The following is a 20,226-nucleotide window of genomic DNA, read 5'->3' as shown; positions in this document are numbered from 1 at the left end:
TCTGTGACTTCTTCAGGGGCAACACTCAGTATGAATAAATGTTTAGCAGTCTCTCTCAAGCATTTTTATCAAAGTTTTATCTAATGTGTTAATTTGGACCAATTTCCAGACGCTTTAGAAAACAGAAACATTTGCATCAAGGGTATAAATATATTATTTCTATTCATAATGAGGGCCAAAGGATAAGAATCAGTAAAACAGATTTTACCAACATTCTAAATATAGTGGACCATTAACAGTTTGCCTTTGTCAGTTGTAAGAGAAGTGCTCCCTTAAGTCATTTATACAAGACACTAGTCTTTCCCCCAGACCATACATTTTATTATAGATGTACAGTACATACAGTGATATATCCATGTGACACATTGATTGTCTGCATAATTAACAGCTGTCTATTTACATAACTATGAATGGGTTAACTATGTAGCCGAGTTAAATCTCTGACAATGACATGGGGTTTAAAGGGGAAAAACAAGGGTCCATGTCTTCTCCGAAAGGGAAAGATTGGGTTGACCTTTGAATTCTGACACCAGTTAATAGGATGAGGTGTTCTATACACTCGGCCACTAGAATTCAAAGGTAAACCCATAATCTGTCAATGTTCAACTGAATAATGACCTAAAGTACAGAGGCTTGTAAGTAGGGATGAAAACATACTAGGCATGTAACAATTCACTCAACTCACGATACGATTTCACAATATTTTATATAATTTATCTCCCCCCTCAAGCTTTTTTCACATTGTTTTATTTAACTACATTGTAAAATAAGTAGCATTACTTTTGACAGTGCAGAAACATAATTGCCTTCCTTGATGTATTAATGAGCATCAACCACCATCATCACCTGGGTAGTCAAAGACACACACAGCTCCCCTCTACATTGCTCTATTACTGAAAGTAACTGTCTCATTTCTGTCCAAAAGCACATGAATATGATGGAATTTTTGGCTGATTTGTTATTTTATTAAATCGATTCATATCGTTACATGCCTAAAACATACCGGTCAAAAATGAACATGATAAAACAAATCAACAACGATGCTGAGGAACACTGTTTCAGCCAAGATTAAGTATTTAATTCTGTCTGAAGCCTTTTTCGATCACAATTTATTTCTGTCTACATGGTGTTATCACAGCGAACGATGTACACATTCTGGCAATTTATATCCGCAGGACAACACAACACTCGTCGTTTATAAATTAAATGGACTTTGTTGTTGCCAATTTGGCTTTGACAAGAGAAGAACCTATGGGGCAGGACAATGCCTTGTGTGTGGATTCACTTGGCCAGTAGAACACAGGGCAAGAAGCGTTCAGTCCATTATCCACTGCTAGTGAAGAAGGGTCACTGGGACAGGTACAGTATGTAAATCTGTGTTGATCAGTCCAGAGACCTTTTAGGTCTCAGCCAACACCCCTTAACACATTGCTGCATCTCCTTGTATGACCATAGCCTTGTAGCTGCTGGTCTCCACTCTGCTTCTGTCCCTCTTCAGCTCCCAGTCGACCTTTTACCTGTATGTTGAGGGAGAAACAAAAGAGATGAATGCTTGTAGAACTGGACATTGTCCCGACGTGCTGCAGTCAGGACAATGCACGACAGCTGGATAACATTGTTGCCGTCGGGCGGAAACCTCGCATTTCAATATTTCAACTTTTTACAGAAGCAGGAAAAATAGCTGTATACAATGTACAAGCTCACAATGCTCTTTTTAATACTTTAAGTGGTCGTGAAAGTGATTATAGTATGTCTGTGAAGTGTTAAACAGATGAAAAGTATTAACTAGAGCTTGTGACTAAACATAACTATATTGGATCCATTGGAAGTTGGAACACAGTTTTCTTTCCCCCCCCCCCATTTACTGAATGTTTTTGGACATAAAAGCAATGGTTTCCACCCGACAGCAACAACCTGCTGGTCAGACACGAGGGAGTGTCACGGGAGAAGTGTGAAATAATTACATGGCTAAAACACTACAGAGGAATTCAAGTGTGCATGCCTCCCATATATATTTACAAATGAGACCAGCCACAAACCATTCATTAAATGAAATACCAGCATAAGACTTCACATTAAGTTTACCACAGGGTAAACTCACTGTGCACAAGAGGGAGACATTCAGAATAAATCAACTAGTACCTAGTTTGTGGCTGTCAAGAGTTGCTAAACAATTTCTTTAACTTGGAGAAGAAGCCTCCCTGCTTCCCTTCTTCCACCTCCTGCCTGCTCTGCCCTGCCTCAGACCGCTTAGCACTGCTGCCCCCACCTGGACATAGAGCAGCACTGTGTCAAGGATCATGTACACTACAGCAGTGGTTCACAAACTTTTTAGATGTTTGCCTGGGAGCCAAACTAGTGAAAATATCAGATCTACAAGCTCACAACCTGTCGCTTCGTGCGCCACGTTGTGGGCTTGTAGATCAGCTATGTTCAGCTCTTAAAAATTTGTTTTCTAATTTAAGGAATTTATTAGATTTTTCTTTAATCAATTCATGAAAATCTTTTTTGTTTTTCGAAATTTCTTTGAAATAAGAATAATTAAACACAAGATAATAAAGGGACCATAACAATTTGTCCATGACCCACAAATGGGTCAGGACCCAGTGTTGGGCAACCACTGCACTACAGTATGTCTGCATACCGATACGTTAACGTGACATCAACTCTGCAATTAAGCCCCTACCCGGTGAGAGGCAAACCGCTATAGCAGGAAACTGACAAAACAAAAAAGGCAAATAATGTGTTTATTGCATGTCTGCAGCTTAAACAGAGACGTCCTACCTGTGGTGGTGGTGGTGATGCCGGTGACCGTCCCCTCCACGTCCGCCTCGTCCTCTGCGTAGCTCATCAGTAGAGCTTTCTGTCTGTCTGTCAGGGTCCTGCACAGCAGGAAGTGAAGAGGAGTGACACAAAGAATAGCATCTACACAAAGTCTTGCTGCAAACCAGCGTCTCTGAAGTGGAATCTTATAATTTCTAAAATTGTGTGTGTGTGTGTGTGTGGTGTCTTACTTGGGCACTTTGATTTTGACATGGACGTAGTGGTCTCCGAAGCCGTAGCCACTGACACGTGCGATTCCCTTCCCAGAGAGACGGATTCTCTGGTCTGTCTGGATACCTGCAGGGATCTGGGACCAACACCAATCCTATATTACTGTCCAGTTCAACTTAAACCCCCATTTTGGACTGAGGTTCATTCTAAAAACACCTTCTAAATCCTGACCTAAGTTTTCTGAAAAACTTCAAATATTTAATTCCAAAAATGTTATGCTGCTAGTGCTATATACTGTACAAGTACATAGCAACAAGAACCGCAAAAGGGGTTCCCGTCCAGAAGCCTTGGGTTAAAAAAACTAAAGGGGCTCGTCCGTGTATGGGCGCTCGCTATTTTAGAAATTCTTTTTATGTTTCACCTAGAATGACATGCCCAATTCCCATCAGTGCTGGGGTTTTTTTCATCTCTGATCCAAGAAATTAAGATGAAAGATGAAACAAATTCACAATCATAAATAGTGTATTTTAATGTGTGTTTGTGTCTGTTCTTACCGATAAGTTGAGTGTTTCATAGAGGCCCTGTGATCTTGCTGTACCTCCCAGAATGGCTTGGGCCACAGAAATGAGCAGGTCAGAGTGGACATCTGCACCGTCCCTCCTGAACACCGGACTCTTCTGGACCTGGGCACCAAAACACATCATACCACACAGCCAGTCACAAAACTGTGTACATTTCAGAGATGGGCACACAATCAAGAGAATTTCATGAAAATGACAAGAACCCTCCGTTGTCCGCATCACATTGTGTGCCTGACAGCCACGGAGTCAACACATAATGCTTGATTTACAGTTGATTTTATTTCTTAGATTTCTTCAGCAAATCAACATTCTCCATTATGATTATAGTATTTTAAAGTTACCAGATCTGTATGGTTCCTATAGTATATTTTAATGTATACCGTCATGTATTACTAATCAGAATATAATTTGTAGCCAGTGACATTTCTAGAAATAGCAATATTGTTGGAAAGGCAAGGCAATAACCATTGTGGAGACTCTAGCGAGAAAGACTTCAGACTTGAAGCAACTGGAGTGATCTATGGAACACCATTCTAACAAAAGATATTGCTATGGAATGACGGTAGGCCTGTGCTATACGTGCTGTAGATATCTTGGGTTAACTTGCCACCCTTTGTAGCGGTCCATGAACGCATCGTCGGGCAGTGCTCAAGTCGGCACAAAGCCAACGTAAACAAGGCACTCGGTCGGTGACAGCACAAAGGAAAACTTGTACTCCCTCCCCCCAATTTATGGATTGGAAGCATCAGAATTCAGAACTGAAAATTGCACCAATCCAAGTGCAGAAGTGAGACAGCTCAATGTCTCACAGTATGTGGAGGTTCCTATGATTTGTGTTAGGCTCTTACCCGGAACGTGATGAACACTTCTTTCTTGCCGACAGGCATCCTGACCGTCTGGCCTTCCTCCACCCCTAAAAAAAAGAAACAAGGAATAAAAAAATAAGAAAAAACAACAATCACTGCTAGGGACCATGTACATTGATGTACACAATAGTCATTACTTAGCTAACCTTTTTTTTCCCATTAGGTAATTAGCGCCAGAATTCGGAGTGAAAACCAACAGTAGGTGAGTGGCTCTTACCTGCAGGCACGGGGACAACCACCGTCTTCCTCTGTTTGGTCTGTCCGCTCCCGCGGCAGGAGTTGCAAGGGTGGGAGATTACTGTGCCCTTTCCACCACACCGCCGACAGGTCGAGCGCATCACAAAGGGCCCTGTATTCACCGTCTCCTATACAAGACACGTGCAGTCTTTGTTTTAGCAAAGCTGCACACAGAACATGCTGCGCCTTTGGGTAGCTTAGCAAGAAAAGGTTTGGCGCATATATTGGCCATCGTTTGACTTTTTGGACATTGGTAACGGCAATTATTAGGGATGCACAATAATTAATCGGCCCGATATAAGGAATTATTAGTTAACTCATAATTATCAGCCTGATAACATAATTAATAGCTCTGATAATATATTGCACAATATATATTCTTTATTTATAATTTCATATGCTTGCAGTTCTGACTTCTGCTAAAAGATTATTTGTTTCATCTGCTGATTGTATCTGCTGAAAAAGCACCCAGCGTAGGTATGATATACTGTATTTGCTTAGGTCAAAGCTATGTCTTTTTTATGTGTCTATATATTTTCATCAATCGGTTATTAGTATCAATCTTGAGAAGCATGAAGTTATCGATATCGTGCATCCCTAGCAATTATGCAACCGATGTGTTTCAACATATTTCCAAAATAGCTGATCTACAAGCTCACACTGAGTCTCATCAAAATGAGTTGTAAAGCTTGTAGATCAGCCATTTATAGAAACTTTAATAAATGAGTCAAATATTTTGCACTTGGTCAATACACTGCCTCCGTTCAACAGTCTGTGAAATGTAAATGCTGAAAATTGTTCGGGAGTAAAGCAGGTGACCCTCCGTAATTCCGGACAAATTTGTCCCAATATAAATTCAATTAATCAAACCATAGTATTTACTAAGCTGTTGGGCTCTAAAAAGTGGTTATATAACAGGACTCACGTACCATGCCAGAACCATTGCAGTAGTGGCAGTGCTGGACCTTGGTCCCGGGCTCGTGGCCCTTGCCGTCACAACGTTGACAGGTGTCGTCCAAATTGACGGACATCTCTTTGTTCACTCCCTTTGCCGCCTGAGTGAATGTCAGCTCCATGATGTACTGCAACAAAACAAACACTTAATTCAGATGCCATTTTGGATCCAATAACATTTGTATAATTTGACTGTAATATTTACACTCTGATATGAACCCCAACCCGATTAGGATTCCACAGCAATATTCTGCACCACTGACCTCTTGTGGCTGATCAAATATGGCACCGAAGTCTCCGAAGCCCCGGGCTCCAGAAAACTCGCCAAATATCTTGCGGAAAAGCTCCTCTGGGTCCACGTTTGTGGTCTGTCCACTCCAGTACTGCTGGCCTCCACCTCTTCCTGCCTGGCCGGCATCAAAGCCTGCTGAGCCATATGTATCGTACTGCTTCCTCTTCACCTCGTCACTCAACACCTGAAGGGATATGATATGGTCTCAGGGTTATTGAAAATAAGCACTTGAAAACAATCAAATGCAGGGCATTTCTTGACAGAAAGTAGCTCATAACGTTTCTATGGTGGATTTTTCTGAAACAAAAACTTTGCAGATAAAAAGAGGATTCAAGCTGCAATGTTGGTGAGTTTAACATTGTTTAATGCAATCAGACTTTTCTGTTTGGATGAATGGCCAGAAAGTCGTTTTTTTGCCACTCAGGTGGGCGTTCCCGGATAACTTCCAGGTTTGATGATGTCACACGCATACCCTCTATATCTATAGCATGTGAAAGCAGTACACGGTAAAATCCTCCATGTTATCACTGAGTAGAATGGAAATTAGGTGGAAGCTTTGTAGTAAGACTGGGTCCAAACCTCATAAGCTTCAGCCAGCTGAGCAAATTTCTCCTTAGCCTGAGGGTCATCTTTGTTTGTGTCAGGATGATACTTCTTGGCCATCTGATGAAGGACAACAAATGAGAGTATACTGTCATCATCTATGCTCATTGCTGATAGGACAAAAACTTTTTTTCTACTACAATCGGTATCGGCAATTATACAGCCAATGTGTTTTAACCGCTTTCAACCTGGCGGCTGGCGTGCTTATCAGAATCTTTCAAAAGTAACAGATCTACAAGTCTATATGCTGCGATGCATTGTGAGCCTGTATGCCGGCTATTTTTTTAAATGTTTGAATTGGGCTTAATTGCATGGATACAAAATAATTGTTTGCTTGTTCATTGTATAGTTTTTAAAGATGTTGTGTAAGTGCCGTGATACGTTTTGTTAAAATGAAATGTTAAACATCTCTAGTATATTCCATGATCAGGAATCATTGCTAGTGTGTTTGTTCAATAACAGTGGTCTTTCCAACTCTTCAGGTCTAGTATGCTAATGGCTGAATCATCGGCCACAACAATACATTCGGTCTGGCTCTAGTAATCAGTGTAGTGATCGAACAAGAAGAAGCAGACCTGATAGTATGCTTTCTTGATCTCCTTCTGGGTGGATGTTTGAGGAACCCCCAAAATCTGGTAAAAATCCTTCTTGTTGTTGGAAGAGACACTTGTGTGGAAGGACTGCGTGGAGAGCACATGAGGCGATGTAAACCCTGGAACTAAAGGAATGGTGAGTTTAGTAAGAAATTCCAATTAAGCTTAAAACATAACAGTATGCGTTAACACACCTTTGTCTTCAATGTTTGCGTTTACACAGACCCTCAAAGCTATACATAGGGGCTAGCGCCTATGTATAGCTAATTTTATAGGCCTACAGGTAACATTTTCTGGGTAACCTCTCAGTCTTAATGACCCCTGAGGGTCCTCAGACCAAACTGAGAATCACCGCCACAGATGACATAACATCAAGCTACCTTGTTCTTGCTAGCCTTTCAAAACACTGAGCCAGCTGACATCTAACGGAATCTGATGGAGGGTTCTATCTAAACAGAGCGTTTCTTCCAAACCCTAAATAGTTAAACATTGCCATGTCAACATGTGACATTAGTAAACAAACAATTACAATATCTATAAAAGCAAGCACTGTCGCATACCAAACGTTGCATAAAACACACCATACATGCACGGTAGGTCAGTCAGTGACTGCATGGCTGTCAAGCTGAATAGGCACATTAGGCAGGTAGGAATATACTGAGTTCAATCTATTTAGAACACAACACAGGTAAACTGGTGTCCAGTAAGTCAACATAGGAATCCGTGTGACTGTGACATGATTATATGGAGAAACGTGAACTTACAAGTTACAACTAGCATTCTAGCCTAGCCTAGCTTCGGCGAGCGACACCGTCGTACCACGGAGTGCTCTGTGCTAACCTAGTGTCACAGCCGGCCTGGTTTCTATGTATTGCTCGGTGTTCAGATCTGGCCTAGAGCCCGCCTACCGGATCCGGTCATTTTAACGGACACATAAATGCACGCTACATGGACCGTCTCCGTATCCGCTCTAGACCGGATCTGCAAGCGGCTCAGTGAATCTATCCCAGACGGTCCACACTCCACAACATTCAGGCCGAATGCTGCTCCTGCTCACACGGCACGGCACTTACCCGACACTCCTCTCAATGTCACGCCGTTCGCTGTCCCCCTGCGGCACACGCTGCCTCCCTGTCCCTGCCATCCTTTCTGGAGGCCTCCCACGGAGCAAACAGTCCGCGATCCCCCGTGGGCGGCGCGGATAAGCCCGCCGCGAGCAGCGCGGTGCTGTCCGGAGAACACAGCGATTGTTATCCAACGTGTGGAACTACGAACGGCTGAGGACGCCATCATTCCTCCTCATCCCAGTCACAGCACACTGAGCACAAGCATTCCCTTCAACAGCACACTGAGCCGCCTCTGCAACTGCGCATGCCCAACACAAACTTCACAAAGGGGGTGTGAGTGACAGACGTGGACGGTCAAGAATCTCAAGATGTTTCAAGATTGTCAACTTGTCATGAAAAGGCTGCAGAACAGCAGCAGAAGACCCGTGCATGGTGTTCTGGTTAACAACCTACCGGTATTTAAGGCAGATGTGACGTGTCAAACTAGGGGTTGCTCATTAGTTTTGCACGAAAAATACTCATTTGGCTAAAAACGTCCATATACGTCATCGCAAATGTGATGAGGTCTTATGTCAGCACATTTGGGCAAGTGGCTATGGCCGAATTTAGGCTAGCCCAATTAAGGGGTGTTTTTCATGCAAAACTAATGCTTGCAATTGATTCAGTATCATGAAAAAACCCTAGTTTGACACAAAATGTTTTTTTAAATGTTGCCTTATAGGTTGTTAATGGTATCTTAGTATGCTAATTATGAAAAGTGCTCAATTTATGCATAGCCTATAATATATGCAAGTTAGCATCCAGCAGTTTCTAAATGCTGGGAAGTGGGAACCCATACTCAACATTTCTAACATAAAACTTTAGGGTACTCTACTCATAATGTCCGGGTTCACATTCTGGCATGTAGCACGTACACCATGTTCAATAGGGCCCACCATGTTCAATTCATCGTAGGCCTATACTGTTTTCTACACCAAAAAAACCTGGCCAAATGCTTTCTACTCTTGACTCTTCTGGAATTTGGTAAATAGAGAAGCAGTCTTTTTTTTTTTTACAAACCTCTGCCCCAAATTTTCCACAACTCAACCATGAGGCAGATTTCTTTTGCAACACATATCTTTATATTACTCGCACAGATTGTATCCATACATCACGCAAATCGGTATACACCATCTCTAGAGTGTTAATTTAGCAGTGTAAAAATAGACCCGCTTTTATAGTAGCGACATCACTTGTATAATTAAATCAAGAGGCAAAACAGTATAATGTACATCCAAATAGCACCATTGTATTTTATTATACAATTATGTACACACGTGTTATGTACTCGTCTCAACAAAATAATTTGTCAGCATAATCCAGACATTAGCCACAAGTTGAAAATTGGAAAAACAAAATAATTGAACTAAGACATGTCTTTTAGTTTTAATACTTCAATGTTAAAAGACAACATACAAACCAATAGTTAGACAGCAGATCAACGTTTTAACCTTGAGTCATCATAGATGAAACACATCAACAAAAACATTTAAAAAAACCCACATTGAATAAATCCCAATATTTAGACATTTTCAAACAATACCAGAGCTTGTAAATCTGCCATACAACAATGTAAACTCGTCTTTTAACACTTAAAAGACATAACAAATCAAATACATATCATACAACAAATTATGACTTAAGAGGAGCATTTGGGGGATGTACAGGAGTTATGATAAGGGGGATGCAGTTTGTGTTTGCGTTATCAAGGCTGAAGTAAGGATACAGTCTCTCTTTAAAGCATTGGCCAGTGAATGTATAGATTAGATATATGATGAAACCTGCATCATAGAAAGTGACCTGTCCCTTATCGGATTTGTAATCCACAAAGACCCCAAACCTTCTGGGGCTTCTCTCTCAGTGACAGTTTGGCCACGGGTTTGCTATTTGCTTGATATTTACCATCATCCTCATCCAGCCATAAGGCCCAGTATCCATTTTCAACTGACAGTTTGCTGTCTTTCTTTCTCTCAACAGACTCTCTAGCCACTCCTAAAATCCAGTGAGTGTTTCCCTTTACCTGAACCTCATAGTAAAACTTCCCTGATGTGAACCCTTCCTTTGAAAAGACTTCAGTACATGCCTGAAATCTCTTTTTATTGTCAGGGAGATTCTGAGGCTTTGTTCTCAGCCTCAATTATTTTCCATCCTTAAACAGGATGAGGTCACAATGTGCAGTGTCTGGGTCAAAGGTCACATCCACTGCATATTCCTTAATCCTCTTCAGTTTGATGTCACGCAGCTCTTCCAACAACAATCCTTCCTGTTAATAATTACGCCCTGCCTTACAACATACCACATAAATAAACATTGGCTACAATATATGAACAAAATAAGAACAAATAAGACGTATGCAATTGTACATGTAAATGGCCCTCGATCCTCCCCAGCCAGCACGCCCATGTGTGTGTCTGGGGGGGGGGGGGGGGGGCAGCATTCTTGAAGACTCATACTCAAGAGTCAAGACTTACAGTATGTTGTATTGTTAACAGCAAAATTATTCAAGAAGGCAATAAGCAAATGCACTCAAACAGATCTACATGTGTAACAGTAAAGTAGCAAGCCTAACAAAAATCAATAGGGGGAGCCATTGCTATAATAATTGAATACTTCTTTCACTGTTGAAAACACTGTAAAACATTGGGTTCAGTGAGTGTGTCTGTGTGACTATTTAAACTGTATTCAGTTTTGCATTTTAAATGAAACCAAGTCCTATGGTAGAAGTCTGTGGCAGATGTAAATGTGTTGTGGAAAAGGCACTTGAAATAACTATTGATACTGGCAAGAAGTGAATAGTGAAATAGACAAAAGTAAATTCATGTGACGGGGCTGAAGGGCCTTGTCAGCAAGATTTAAGGTAAAATGTCTCACCCTGTTATTTAATCATTAATGATGGCATTATGGGCATTATATGGTACCTGTTGTAAACAAGTGTAATGCTTTATCATGGTGTCGTCCTGTTACTGTCGTCCAGGCAACAACCATCAGTTTTTGTATAATACCTGTGGTTTCGTTTGAAATGTACCCATTAGATTGTTGAAATACTACTGGACCCTCAGCTGGTGGTGTGTGACAATCCGGTTGAAGTATCCCTTGGTACGGCGGCGGACGGACGGACGGGCCCGGGAGAACAATAACGTGACACGAGACAGTATCACGCTAAAGGTTCACAAGATTTTATTATACACACAGGACATACAGTATACAGCTGTTGGATCCTAATGTCCTAATGACGTGACTAACTGAGACATAACAATCGGCTAGCTGCAGCAAGTTGACCTTGCTTTCTGCGATGTCTCCAGTAGCCTAACTATAAAGTATGATTACAGTAGTACACAATACATATCCAAGTACATTGTATTACAAGTACAAGTACACAGCCAGTGGGCAATCAGTCAGATCATATCACAACAGTTACAGATTACATTTTCAATCAATAAAGATGATTGAAGATTGGAAGGAAACAGCATTGGCATTGTAACACTACTCATTATATATTTTGACATGATCAAATGGGAAGTCATGGATACAGGAAAAGGGAGGGGGTAGGCCTACCATAATATGGTACCCTCCCTTTTCCTGTATCCATGACTCCCCAGGATGCTGATCAATAAAGCATCGGAAAGTGTTAGTCTCCTGTATCCTTTGCTTATACTTTTATCCTGTATACTGTCCCCTATACTATCAATGTGCACATTACAAGGCAAACATGCAGACCTAAGTTCATCTTCAAACCCAAATACTTAATTGCAAATAATGTTTTCTTTGTTCTATTGCCTTGTGAAGTGGGAAATTGTCTATTGTAATGGAATACCTAGCCTGCATGCCCTACATCTCAAATATTTATGTTACCTGGCTGCCAATTAATTTTACTTGTGTTGGTTGCGTTAACCATGCATTTATGACAACCAAAATATGAACATAATTCTTGTTTTCAATTAAATAAAATTAATTTTAAACGCCCAAATAGCCCAGATAATACAGTTTGTAGTACTAGTGTACAGTGTACAGTACAATGCTAAATGCCTATATAAAATAAATACACACAAAAAACCCTATTATTCACTATTTCACTTTACGTCTATTTTATACTCTGCGGTGTCAGTGGCGCGCGGGGAAAATAGCCGATCTGCAAGCTCACAACGCGTCACACGGCGACGCGTTGTGAGCTTGCAGATCGGCTATTTCGCCGCGCGCGACACCGTCAGACGGCACAACGTCATCACGTGATCGTCTGCTCAACAACTCAGCTGTTGTGGGAAGAGAGAGACAGAAGAGAGAGAGAGAGAAATCCACGTAGCATCTATCAGAGCCGTTCGGAATATCCCAGTGTTGTTATGAAGAAGAAACCTTACATTTAATGTAATAATTTTATAAAAAAGGATTACCGTATTGATCTTTCTGGAGGGATAAAGTGGGACAGCATTTCACACTGGTGTGGTGGAGCTCGATCGGTCCTTGTTTGTGAGAGGAAGGAAGGAAGAGAGGGAGAGATCGAGGGGAGAGAGAGTGTGGAGGAGGAGGAAAAAATGGAGCTGGTGGAGGACGGGGGAGTCGTGTACCAGGACGACCCGGGCACGTCGGCGATGATGTCGGAGCGCGTGTCGGGCCTGGCCAGCAGCATCTACCTCGAGTTCGAGCGGCTCATCGGCCGCTACGACGAGGACGTGGTGAAGGAGCTGATGCCGCTGGTCGTGGCCGTGCTCGAGAACCTGGACTCCGTGTTCGCCGAGAACCAGGAGCACGAGGTGGAGCTGGAGCTGCTCAAGGAGGACAACGAGCAGCTCATCACGCAGTACGAGAGGGAGAAGGCGCTACGGAAACACGCCGAAGAGGTGAGTGAGTTCAGTTGTCGAGGTTTTGTTTTGGGGGGAGGCAAGGCGAAGAGAGAGGAGAGGAGTCTATATAGCCTCTTTCGGGATCCTCTAGGTTACCTTTTTTATTTGGGACGTCGGTACCGACTTCCCAAATACAGAAAAGATAAAAGTCCCGCCGCCGAGAGCGAGGGATGCGAGTGAATGCACTAGTAGTGTGGCGTGTGTGCGCTGTGCACTTTGTGTGCAGCAGCATCTGCTCTGGGATCAAGCCCCCCCTCATCATCCATCCATCCATCCATCCACCGACCCGTGGGTCCTCCTCCCAGCATCCTCAGCAACCTGTAAAGCAGCATCATCATCACACGTGGGCCGTGGCATCCCATCCACCCTCGTCCTCCTTGATCCCATATCGTTCTGTCAGGATGTAAACATGCACAGTGGAACCAATGCAACCAAATGACCAGATCGACCATTTGGTTACATTTGTACTTCTGGTCAGTGAGGAATCGGATGTTACTGTGTTGCTACCGAGATGGTTAGGCTATGCATGCTCATATGATACAAAGTGATACTGTGTAGATCAAGGGAGGGATGCTGAGTGGGAGTGCGAGATATCTTTCCCATGTGCGTAAGGCACAACCCTAAAAGCTGTAACTTAATTAACACAAGAATAATACATTCCATGATTCCAGCTTGTTGCTCGAATGTCCTATAGCCATGTGGGGCCCTAGCTCCTTAACCGAGGAAACAGCATGTGACTCAGCATTCATTACTGGATGACGAGAAGAAAACATTTACATTTACACTTTTGATATGGAAAATATAGGTAAAAAAGAATCACACCCGTGTGAAGCGACGTGCGCTCTAATCATCGTACATCATCGTACATAATCATCAAGAATGGTGGTCCCTTATTCGCCAAGGCGGGTTCCCACCGACATACGTATGCTCATTTGCTCAGAGCCTCAGACACAATGACGTAAATTCTCCGTTCATTGTCAATGGAATTTTTAATGTTTGTTCAGACGACACAAACATTCTCCGTTCATTATCAATGGCATTTTTAGTTCAGACACAAACATTAAAGCTCAATATAGGAGAAATATAATGTTTTGACCCGACAGGCCGGGTGCCTGGCCGGCACCCCCGAATTCTGGATGGCAATGCTATCAGACCCACTCCACTCCCCTCCCCAGCTACAGCGATGAGGTCACAGGTGGGACTAGGGCACAGCATAGATGACATAGTAGATCTCTGTGGCAGCTCTAGTCTAGAGACCAGTGGTTCCCAAACTTTTTAGCCTGTGACTCAAAAGGGAAATGATTAGACATTCGCCCAGAACCCAAACTATATTGAAAATAGCAGATCTCACAATTGTAGTTCGGCTATTTTCACTACTTCTTAAACATTTGTTTTCTAAATTACGGAATTTCTTTGATTTTTCTTTCATTTCTAATCATTTGTAATCTGCTTATAACCTTGTATAATTACAGGTATAAGCAATATGGAGACCTTGGCAGGGAAGGGACACTGAAACAATTATTGCAGAAGAGTTAAATTGCCCTTTTATAGGCTGATTTTTGCAAAACAATTTACCATTTACAATAGGCATTTAGCAGATGCTCTTAATTCAGAGCGATTTACAGTAAGCAAGAACAACACATAGTAAATAATACATCAAATACATAGAAATATTCATCAAGGATCATAAGCATAAGCTAAGTAAGAACCTAACATCTGTCTAATAGTAGAATATCTGTATACTGAAACCATGAATATACACAGTACTATAGAGTGCTATTTCTACATAAAATGCTATCTAAATTACAACATACATTTAACCTTTGCATAATGATACACCTGTAAGGTCGGCGAGGCAAGTGCAAAACATTTTATTTTATTACTTCCACAAATGTTGTCTAAACATCATGCAAATCGTCACACATTATCTCTATATATACAGTAGTCTATCAAGATGGATCTGTCCGATATTTCATATTCCATCCTGATTGGCACATCCCTGATCCCGCACGCACGCACTCACGCATGCACGCAAAAGAGGGCAGCGAGATCAGGGCCTTGGTTGGTTCAGCTGGACGCACGCACACATTCTCCTTTTGCTCATGGTTCCGCACAGGACACGCTCATCACCTTACAGAACAGAGGGAAGTACGACAGGAACCGGAACTGCAGAGTGAACAATAGGCTGCCAATGTTCTTGTGCCTCCAGTTATATTTCAGGCTCGCTTTAGTTCTCGGCTACTATTTCTGTCAGAGAATAAAACGAATACATGGTCCATGATGCCAAATTTGAGTGATGTCAAATCTGTCCAGAGCCACAGAATATGTGATATACAGAATGTAGCAGTATATCCTATTAAAATTAATGGAACGAGGCGAGGGTTGTTCTCTGGCCTATAGTGAGTCAGTGGAGTATTTAGTTGGCACCCCTTAGCTGTACTTACAGTTTCTTAGTGGTTTATGATTACATGACTGAAATCTATCCATCTGTGTCTTTCTTAGAGGTGGTGACAAAATGTGTCTGCAACACTGACCATGCCCCTTAACTGTTACCTCGACTGTGTGTGTGTGTGTGTGTGTGTGTGTGTGTGTGTGTGTGTGTGTGTGTGTGTGTGTGCGTGTGTGAGTTAGAAGTTCATTGAATTTGAGGACACCCAGGAACAGGAGAAGAAGGACCTGCAGATCCACGTGGATAGAATGGAGTCCCATGCTCGACAGCTGGAACTTAAGATCAAGAACTATGCAGACCAGAGTAAGTAGTACCAGCATCCAGCATGCACTTACACACGCGCACGCACGCACGCACGCACGCACACAGTGTGCGAGCACGCTCCCGCCTCCATCATACATCATCTCCGTATAATCTCCACCTTCCATACAGATTGAGTCTGCAGTGTTTCGCATTCGTTAAAGCACAATCCGCAATGTGTAAGTCACACCTCCCTAATGCTATTACTGTAGTACCTAGTACTCCTATACAGTCAATGTTAATGCATCCATTTGTGACTCTGCGAGTGTACAAGATTTAATTAAGAGTTCTAGTTAATTTAACACTCAGGATTTTACTGTGGACTGGATTAGTCTCCATGTGAATCCATCTGGCTTGCCTTCTGTTAGACATAATCTGGCTCTGATAGATGAGACTTGTACTTACAAAGTTCTTATTTCTCTCTCACGCACGCACGCACACACAGACACAGAGGGAGTAATATTTAACGGGATTATAGGGTCTAGTTACTGGCATCCTCTTAACATGGCGGCACATTATCACACGTCTTATTGTGAGCGGAGCGACTTGATTGGCTCTTACTTGTGGGAGCTAAGGGACTGTCCATTTGGGGGTGGGGGGGGACAGTGGTGAATGCCGGCCTCTCCTCTGCTTCGTCAAACGGCATTCGTTTTTTCCACGCTTAGCCTTTTGTTGAAATGCAGACAGATGCATGCTTGGTAAGGCGTAGGCACTGGTACTGTTTCCCTCGTTCTGGAAAATCACATTTGGGTGTCTAGTCAGTTCCACGGACATGCGAGTCAAATGGTTTCTTACTGTCAGCCAATATTCCCCCATAAGGAAAATGCAGTTCATGCTGTATGTGAATAGTCACTCACTGAGCCTCATCCACGTGATTTGTCCACCGGCGAGTCACGATGACCCTCCTCTCAGTGAATGGTAAATGATTCATTGGTCTAAACCGCTGCACCCACAGAGACTGCTCCCTACAGGCATTCCCCTTCCAGGACAGAGTCCACTGCTACTGGAGGCTGTGACTTCTATTATGAGAAACTATCACTGCTGATAAGATAGCTGTAGAGCACTGGTCAATGAAACCAGTTCACCAGTTCTTCAGCTAATTGTATTATATAATAAATAATATGTTGTTTTATCAAGGTCTTAAGTGTGTTCTATGTCGGTGTGCTCTGTAAAGGAATACACTGAGAAATCAGAGGCCCTCTGAGCTACCAGCGTATTTCTATACAAAGCACTTTCTTACAGGTGTAGTAAGTAAGTGATAATTCTGTTAAAATCTTTGTTAAATAGCTTTATATTCTGATAGTAAATGCTATCAGAATCAATGCTGCAGATGCAAGCTGAGTTGCAGGCTATAGTGTTATTGAAATGAAGTCTTAATTTTGTAATTAGCAGCCTGCCAGGCATTTTGTACATGGTATTTAATGACCGCTCTGTCAGTACTCAGAACATAGCTACAACCATCTATCTAATGAGAAATATATATTAATGGGCTCTTTGCTCAGATCACATACAGAAGGAACTTGGAAGGATAGCCAAATTGAAAAGTTCATTCAAAGTCAATTTTCATAGCCTTTCCCCGCTTTATGTAGTTCATTATGTCTAGCTGAATTGTGACGAGTCATGGTTGTGTAATAAAATGACTGTAGTATTTAAGTACAGACACGGATAGGGATGACATCAGACAGCATGAACAGGCCTTAGCTCCTATAATTGATACATCCATGCTGTGTGATTGTGTGTGTTGCAGCATCTGTCAGCCTGGTTTAGTCTAAACCTGACATATTAATATGGGATTAGGCACCTACTAAATCGGCCCCCATTCAAAATTATTTGAGGGAGATTACTCCATCTCTGTGCTCACAGTCGCCTGCTTGTAGAGTGAAGTTATGCCGGTGTCCAAATGCATTGGCACGCACCCACACACACGCACGATTAGGGCTAAGATTATTAATTGGATAATTACTAAATCTTTGCCCCAGTTTCAATTAATCCCCCCCCCCCCCCACACGTTTGTGTATTGTCACTACTGTTGTATCCTACTGACTGAGCCGCCAGTGAGGAAACCCCACCGGGAGGATGTAGAGCCAGTAGGAGAACGTGCAGTGACAAATATCACCCTTCCCGCCTGGCTTCTGTCCACCGAACATGGGCCAATTGTCATGACAAAGCCGGATGCACCTCTGTGGATTCCAACACCCTGGGTGGCTATCAGTATTAAGCCATAATGGCTTAATATATCACATAGATTAATTTAATACAAAAATAAGTGACGGATTAATGCATTTTGAAAATACAAAAAATATGTAATCGTTAGCTGCATCTCAAAAACATAATGTACTGTATATAAACAGGTGGACAAACACAAAAAAACATTGGACACATTCTTATTTTTGGCTAGTACTCAAAGGAGCATCTGTATGTATCCTGCCACAACGTTATGCTGCTTTCACACGGGCAGATGCAAAAGATACAAAGCTGCACAGTGTATTTGCAGTCGTTAAGCAGCAGGAGGATCCCACTAGCAGCAGGTGTCCGTTTATCATTCGCACAACCACAAATGTCCAACACATATGAATTACTCCCCTAATGCTGCAGGTTCCATGTTTAATTCCAACGTGTGTAACCTACATTGTTTAAGTGACAGATCATGCATGGCTTTCATATTGTAAACAGCCTATGCTAACGTGGCGACTAGCACTTTGACAGCTCATCCACCGTAGCTTGTTTACAACTGAAACGGACTTCCTGTGCAGAAACTTCCTCATCAAAATAAGAGCCACTTGTAATGATTAGTCAACACTAGTTTTATTTCTAAGTCTACTTACAGGACGTTAACATCTCATTTGAATGCCTTTTGAGTGCCTGTCAGCAAAGACAAAAGCGATCTTTATAATCTTAATACTTAGGCACAAACCAACTATCTTATATGAACAATATTGATGTAACTAAGTTAGTTACGAGTTAGCTATATTTTATATACAGAGATTTAGAAGGAATAAGCAAAAGTCGTGATGCGTTCCTGCGTTACATGCTTCCTGCGTTACATGCTTCCTGCACGTTTCTATAGTAACTGCGACCTGTGGTCGCAATAACATAGCACGTCTGATAATGCAACTGAATGCCCTGTGTGTGCGTGTGTGAGTGAACGTTGTGTTGTCTCTCAGTTGGCAGGTTGGAAGAGCGAGAGGCAGAGCTCAAGAAAGAATTCAACTCCCTCCATCAACGACATACAGAGGTGAGGGGGAGGGGGGGGGGGGCAGGGGACAAAGGAAAAGATGCAATACAAAGCTTTAATAGGAATGTAATTTATTTTAAAATTGCCAGCAGTTTATATATCGATTTATATCGATATACAATATATCGTTCCATGCCTACTACCTACCATTGAAGTAACATTGTCCTGTTGTGTTCTCCACAGATGATTCATAACTACATGGAACACGTAGAAAGGATCAAAATACAGCAGCTGAACGAGAGTGCAGAATCGGGGGCGCTGGGTCGTGTCAGGTGAGACCACGCCCTATGACTGTGTGTTTTAGAAACACTTCCCCAGAAGAAAGAGCATCTCCACAGGCAGATGGAGCTCGTGACGAGAGCAAGGAACAAATGTCTGTTTAATGACCATTAGTTCCCCAAAAAAAGAATATTTGAATGTCAAATATCTGTCGAACGTGGGGGGACATAAATGCACATTTGAATGTGAAAACATATATTTGCTGATGGTCTTCAGTTCAGTGCCGGACAAAAGAGGCTGGTTAAGTGGTTATTGCCTCCACAAGTCTGAACACGGACGGGCCAAGTTTTAGAAGAATAGGGTCGAGTGATTGAGAACAGAATCTTTTAGAATGTTTATTTTCTTTGATCACCACCATCCCACTACCAGAATCAGAGAGGCGACGTCGCTGTGTGCGTCAGCTCATCACAGGCTGACCAGCATCACTCTGTCTATGATCTAGGCTTATTATCCCGCCCTCAATGTCTTCACATATTGTATAGTTAATATAAAACGCAGGGACATTTCAGCCACCTCTTTTGACCATTAGGCCTGCTCTACGCAACATCATCAAACAGCGACGCGTACCTATGGTAACATCATTCGACGAGCCACAGGTTTCTGCGTTATGCTTTTTTTCCTTTTTTTTTGCGCTAGAGCTCGACCGGCCGATAATCTGGTCATCCTTCCTTTCTCTCCAGGAAAGAGCGCCCCCTTTCCCTTGGTATCTTCCCCTCATCCGGGGCGGGTTCCATGCTAATACCTGACCTCCAGGCCACCAGGGCGGAGACACCGAGCACGGAGGGCTGGAGGTTCTCCGACGCTGCGCAGCCTCGTTCTAACGCCAGCCTCAAGGTGGGTGGACGGTTGCCTTCCGGTCCTCGTCCAAACATGGACCACTTCACCACACATACAGTAAC

The 20,226-nt window shown here is 42.5% G+C and overlaps 2 protein-coding genes across 10 annotated transcripts in view; one reads left to right on the top strand and one right to left on the bottom strand.

Annotated features, from left to right (window-relative positions):
- Nucleotides 1–297: 297 nt before the first annotated feature.
- dnaja3a (DnaJ heat shock protein family (Hsp40) member A3a) lies at nt 298–8,574 on the bottom strand. 2 transcript variants are annotated; one of them, XM_080775630.1, is made up of 12 exons: nt 8,194–8,574; nt 7,103–7,245; nt 6,504–6,587; nt 5,896–6,108; nt 5,608–5,760; nt 4,659–4,806; nt 4,424–4,488; nt 3,549–3,677; nt 3,015–3,130; nt 2,785–2,882; nt 2,143–2,269; nt 298–1,517 (listed from the first exon to the last, which is right to left on the bottom strand). In XM_080775630.1, exons 1-11 carry the CDS (start codon nt 8,411–8,413, stop codon nt 2,157–2,159), a joined length of 1,482 nt encoding a protein of 493 aa, XP_080631756.1. In that variant the 5' UTR covers nt 8,414–8,574; the 3' UTR covers nt 298–1,517; nt 2,143–2,156. The 2 variants fall into 2 exon arrangements, with proteins under 2 accessions (XP_080631756.1, XP_080631757.1); XM_080775631.1 differs by lacking the exon at nt 2,143–2,269 and having other exon boundaries at nt 8,194–8,568.
- Nucleotides 8,575–12,488: 3,914 nt separating this feature from the next.
- The window catches only part of spag9a (sperm associated antigen 9a), a 37,989-nt gene continuing 30,251 nt past the window's right edge, over nt 12,489–20,226 (top strand). For 4 of the 8 annotated variants that reach the window (XM_080776334.1, XM_080776330.1, XM_080776331.1 and 1 more), the window contains exons 1-5: nt 12,490–13,061; nt 15,696–15,816; nt 18,978–19,048; nt 19,232–19,320; nt 20,008–20,161. In XM_080776334.1, coding sequence (XP_080632460.1) covers nt 12,756–13,061; nt 15,696–15,816; nt 18,978–19,048; nt 19,232–19,320; nt 20,008–20,161 — 741 coding nt within the window. In that variant the 5' untranslated portion in view covers nt 12,490–12,755. Of the gene's footprint in view, nt 13,062–15,695; nt 15,817–18,977; nt 19,049–19,231; nt 19,321–20,007; nt 20,162–20,226 lie in introns of all 8 variants that reach the window. The other 4 variants (XM_080776335.1, XM_080776329.1, XM_080776333.1 and 1 more) reach the window with 2 other exon arrangements.

This window comes from Protomyctophum bolini, assembly GCF_963924005.1.
Source record: "Protomyctophum bolini genome assembly, chromosome: 11".
In the NCBI taxonomy this organism is placed as follows: domain Eukaryota; kingdom Metazoa; phylum Chordata; class Actinopteri; order Myctophiformes; family Myctophidae; genus Protomyctophum; species Protomyctophum bolini.
The sequence above is the reverse complement of the archived record's forward strand: the minus strand, read 5'-3'. Positions and strand labels throughout refer to the sequence as shown.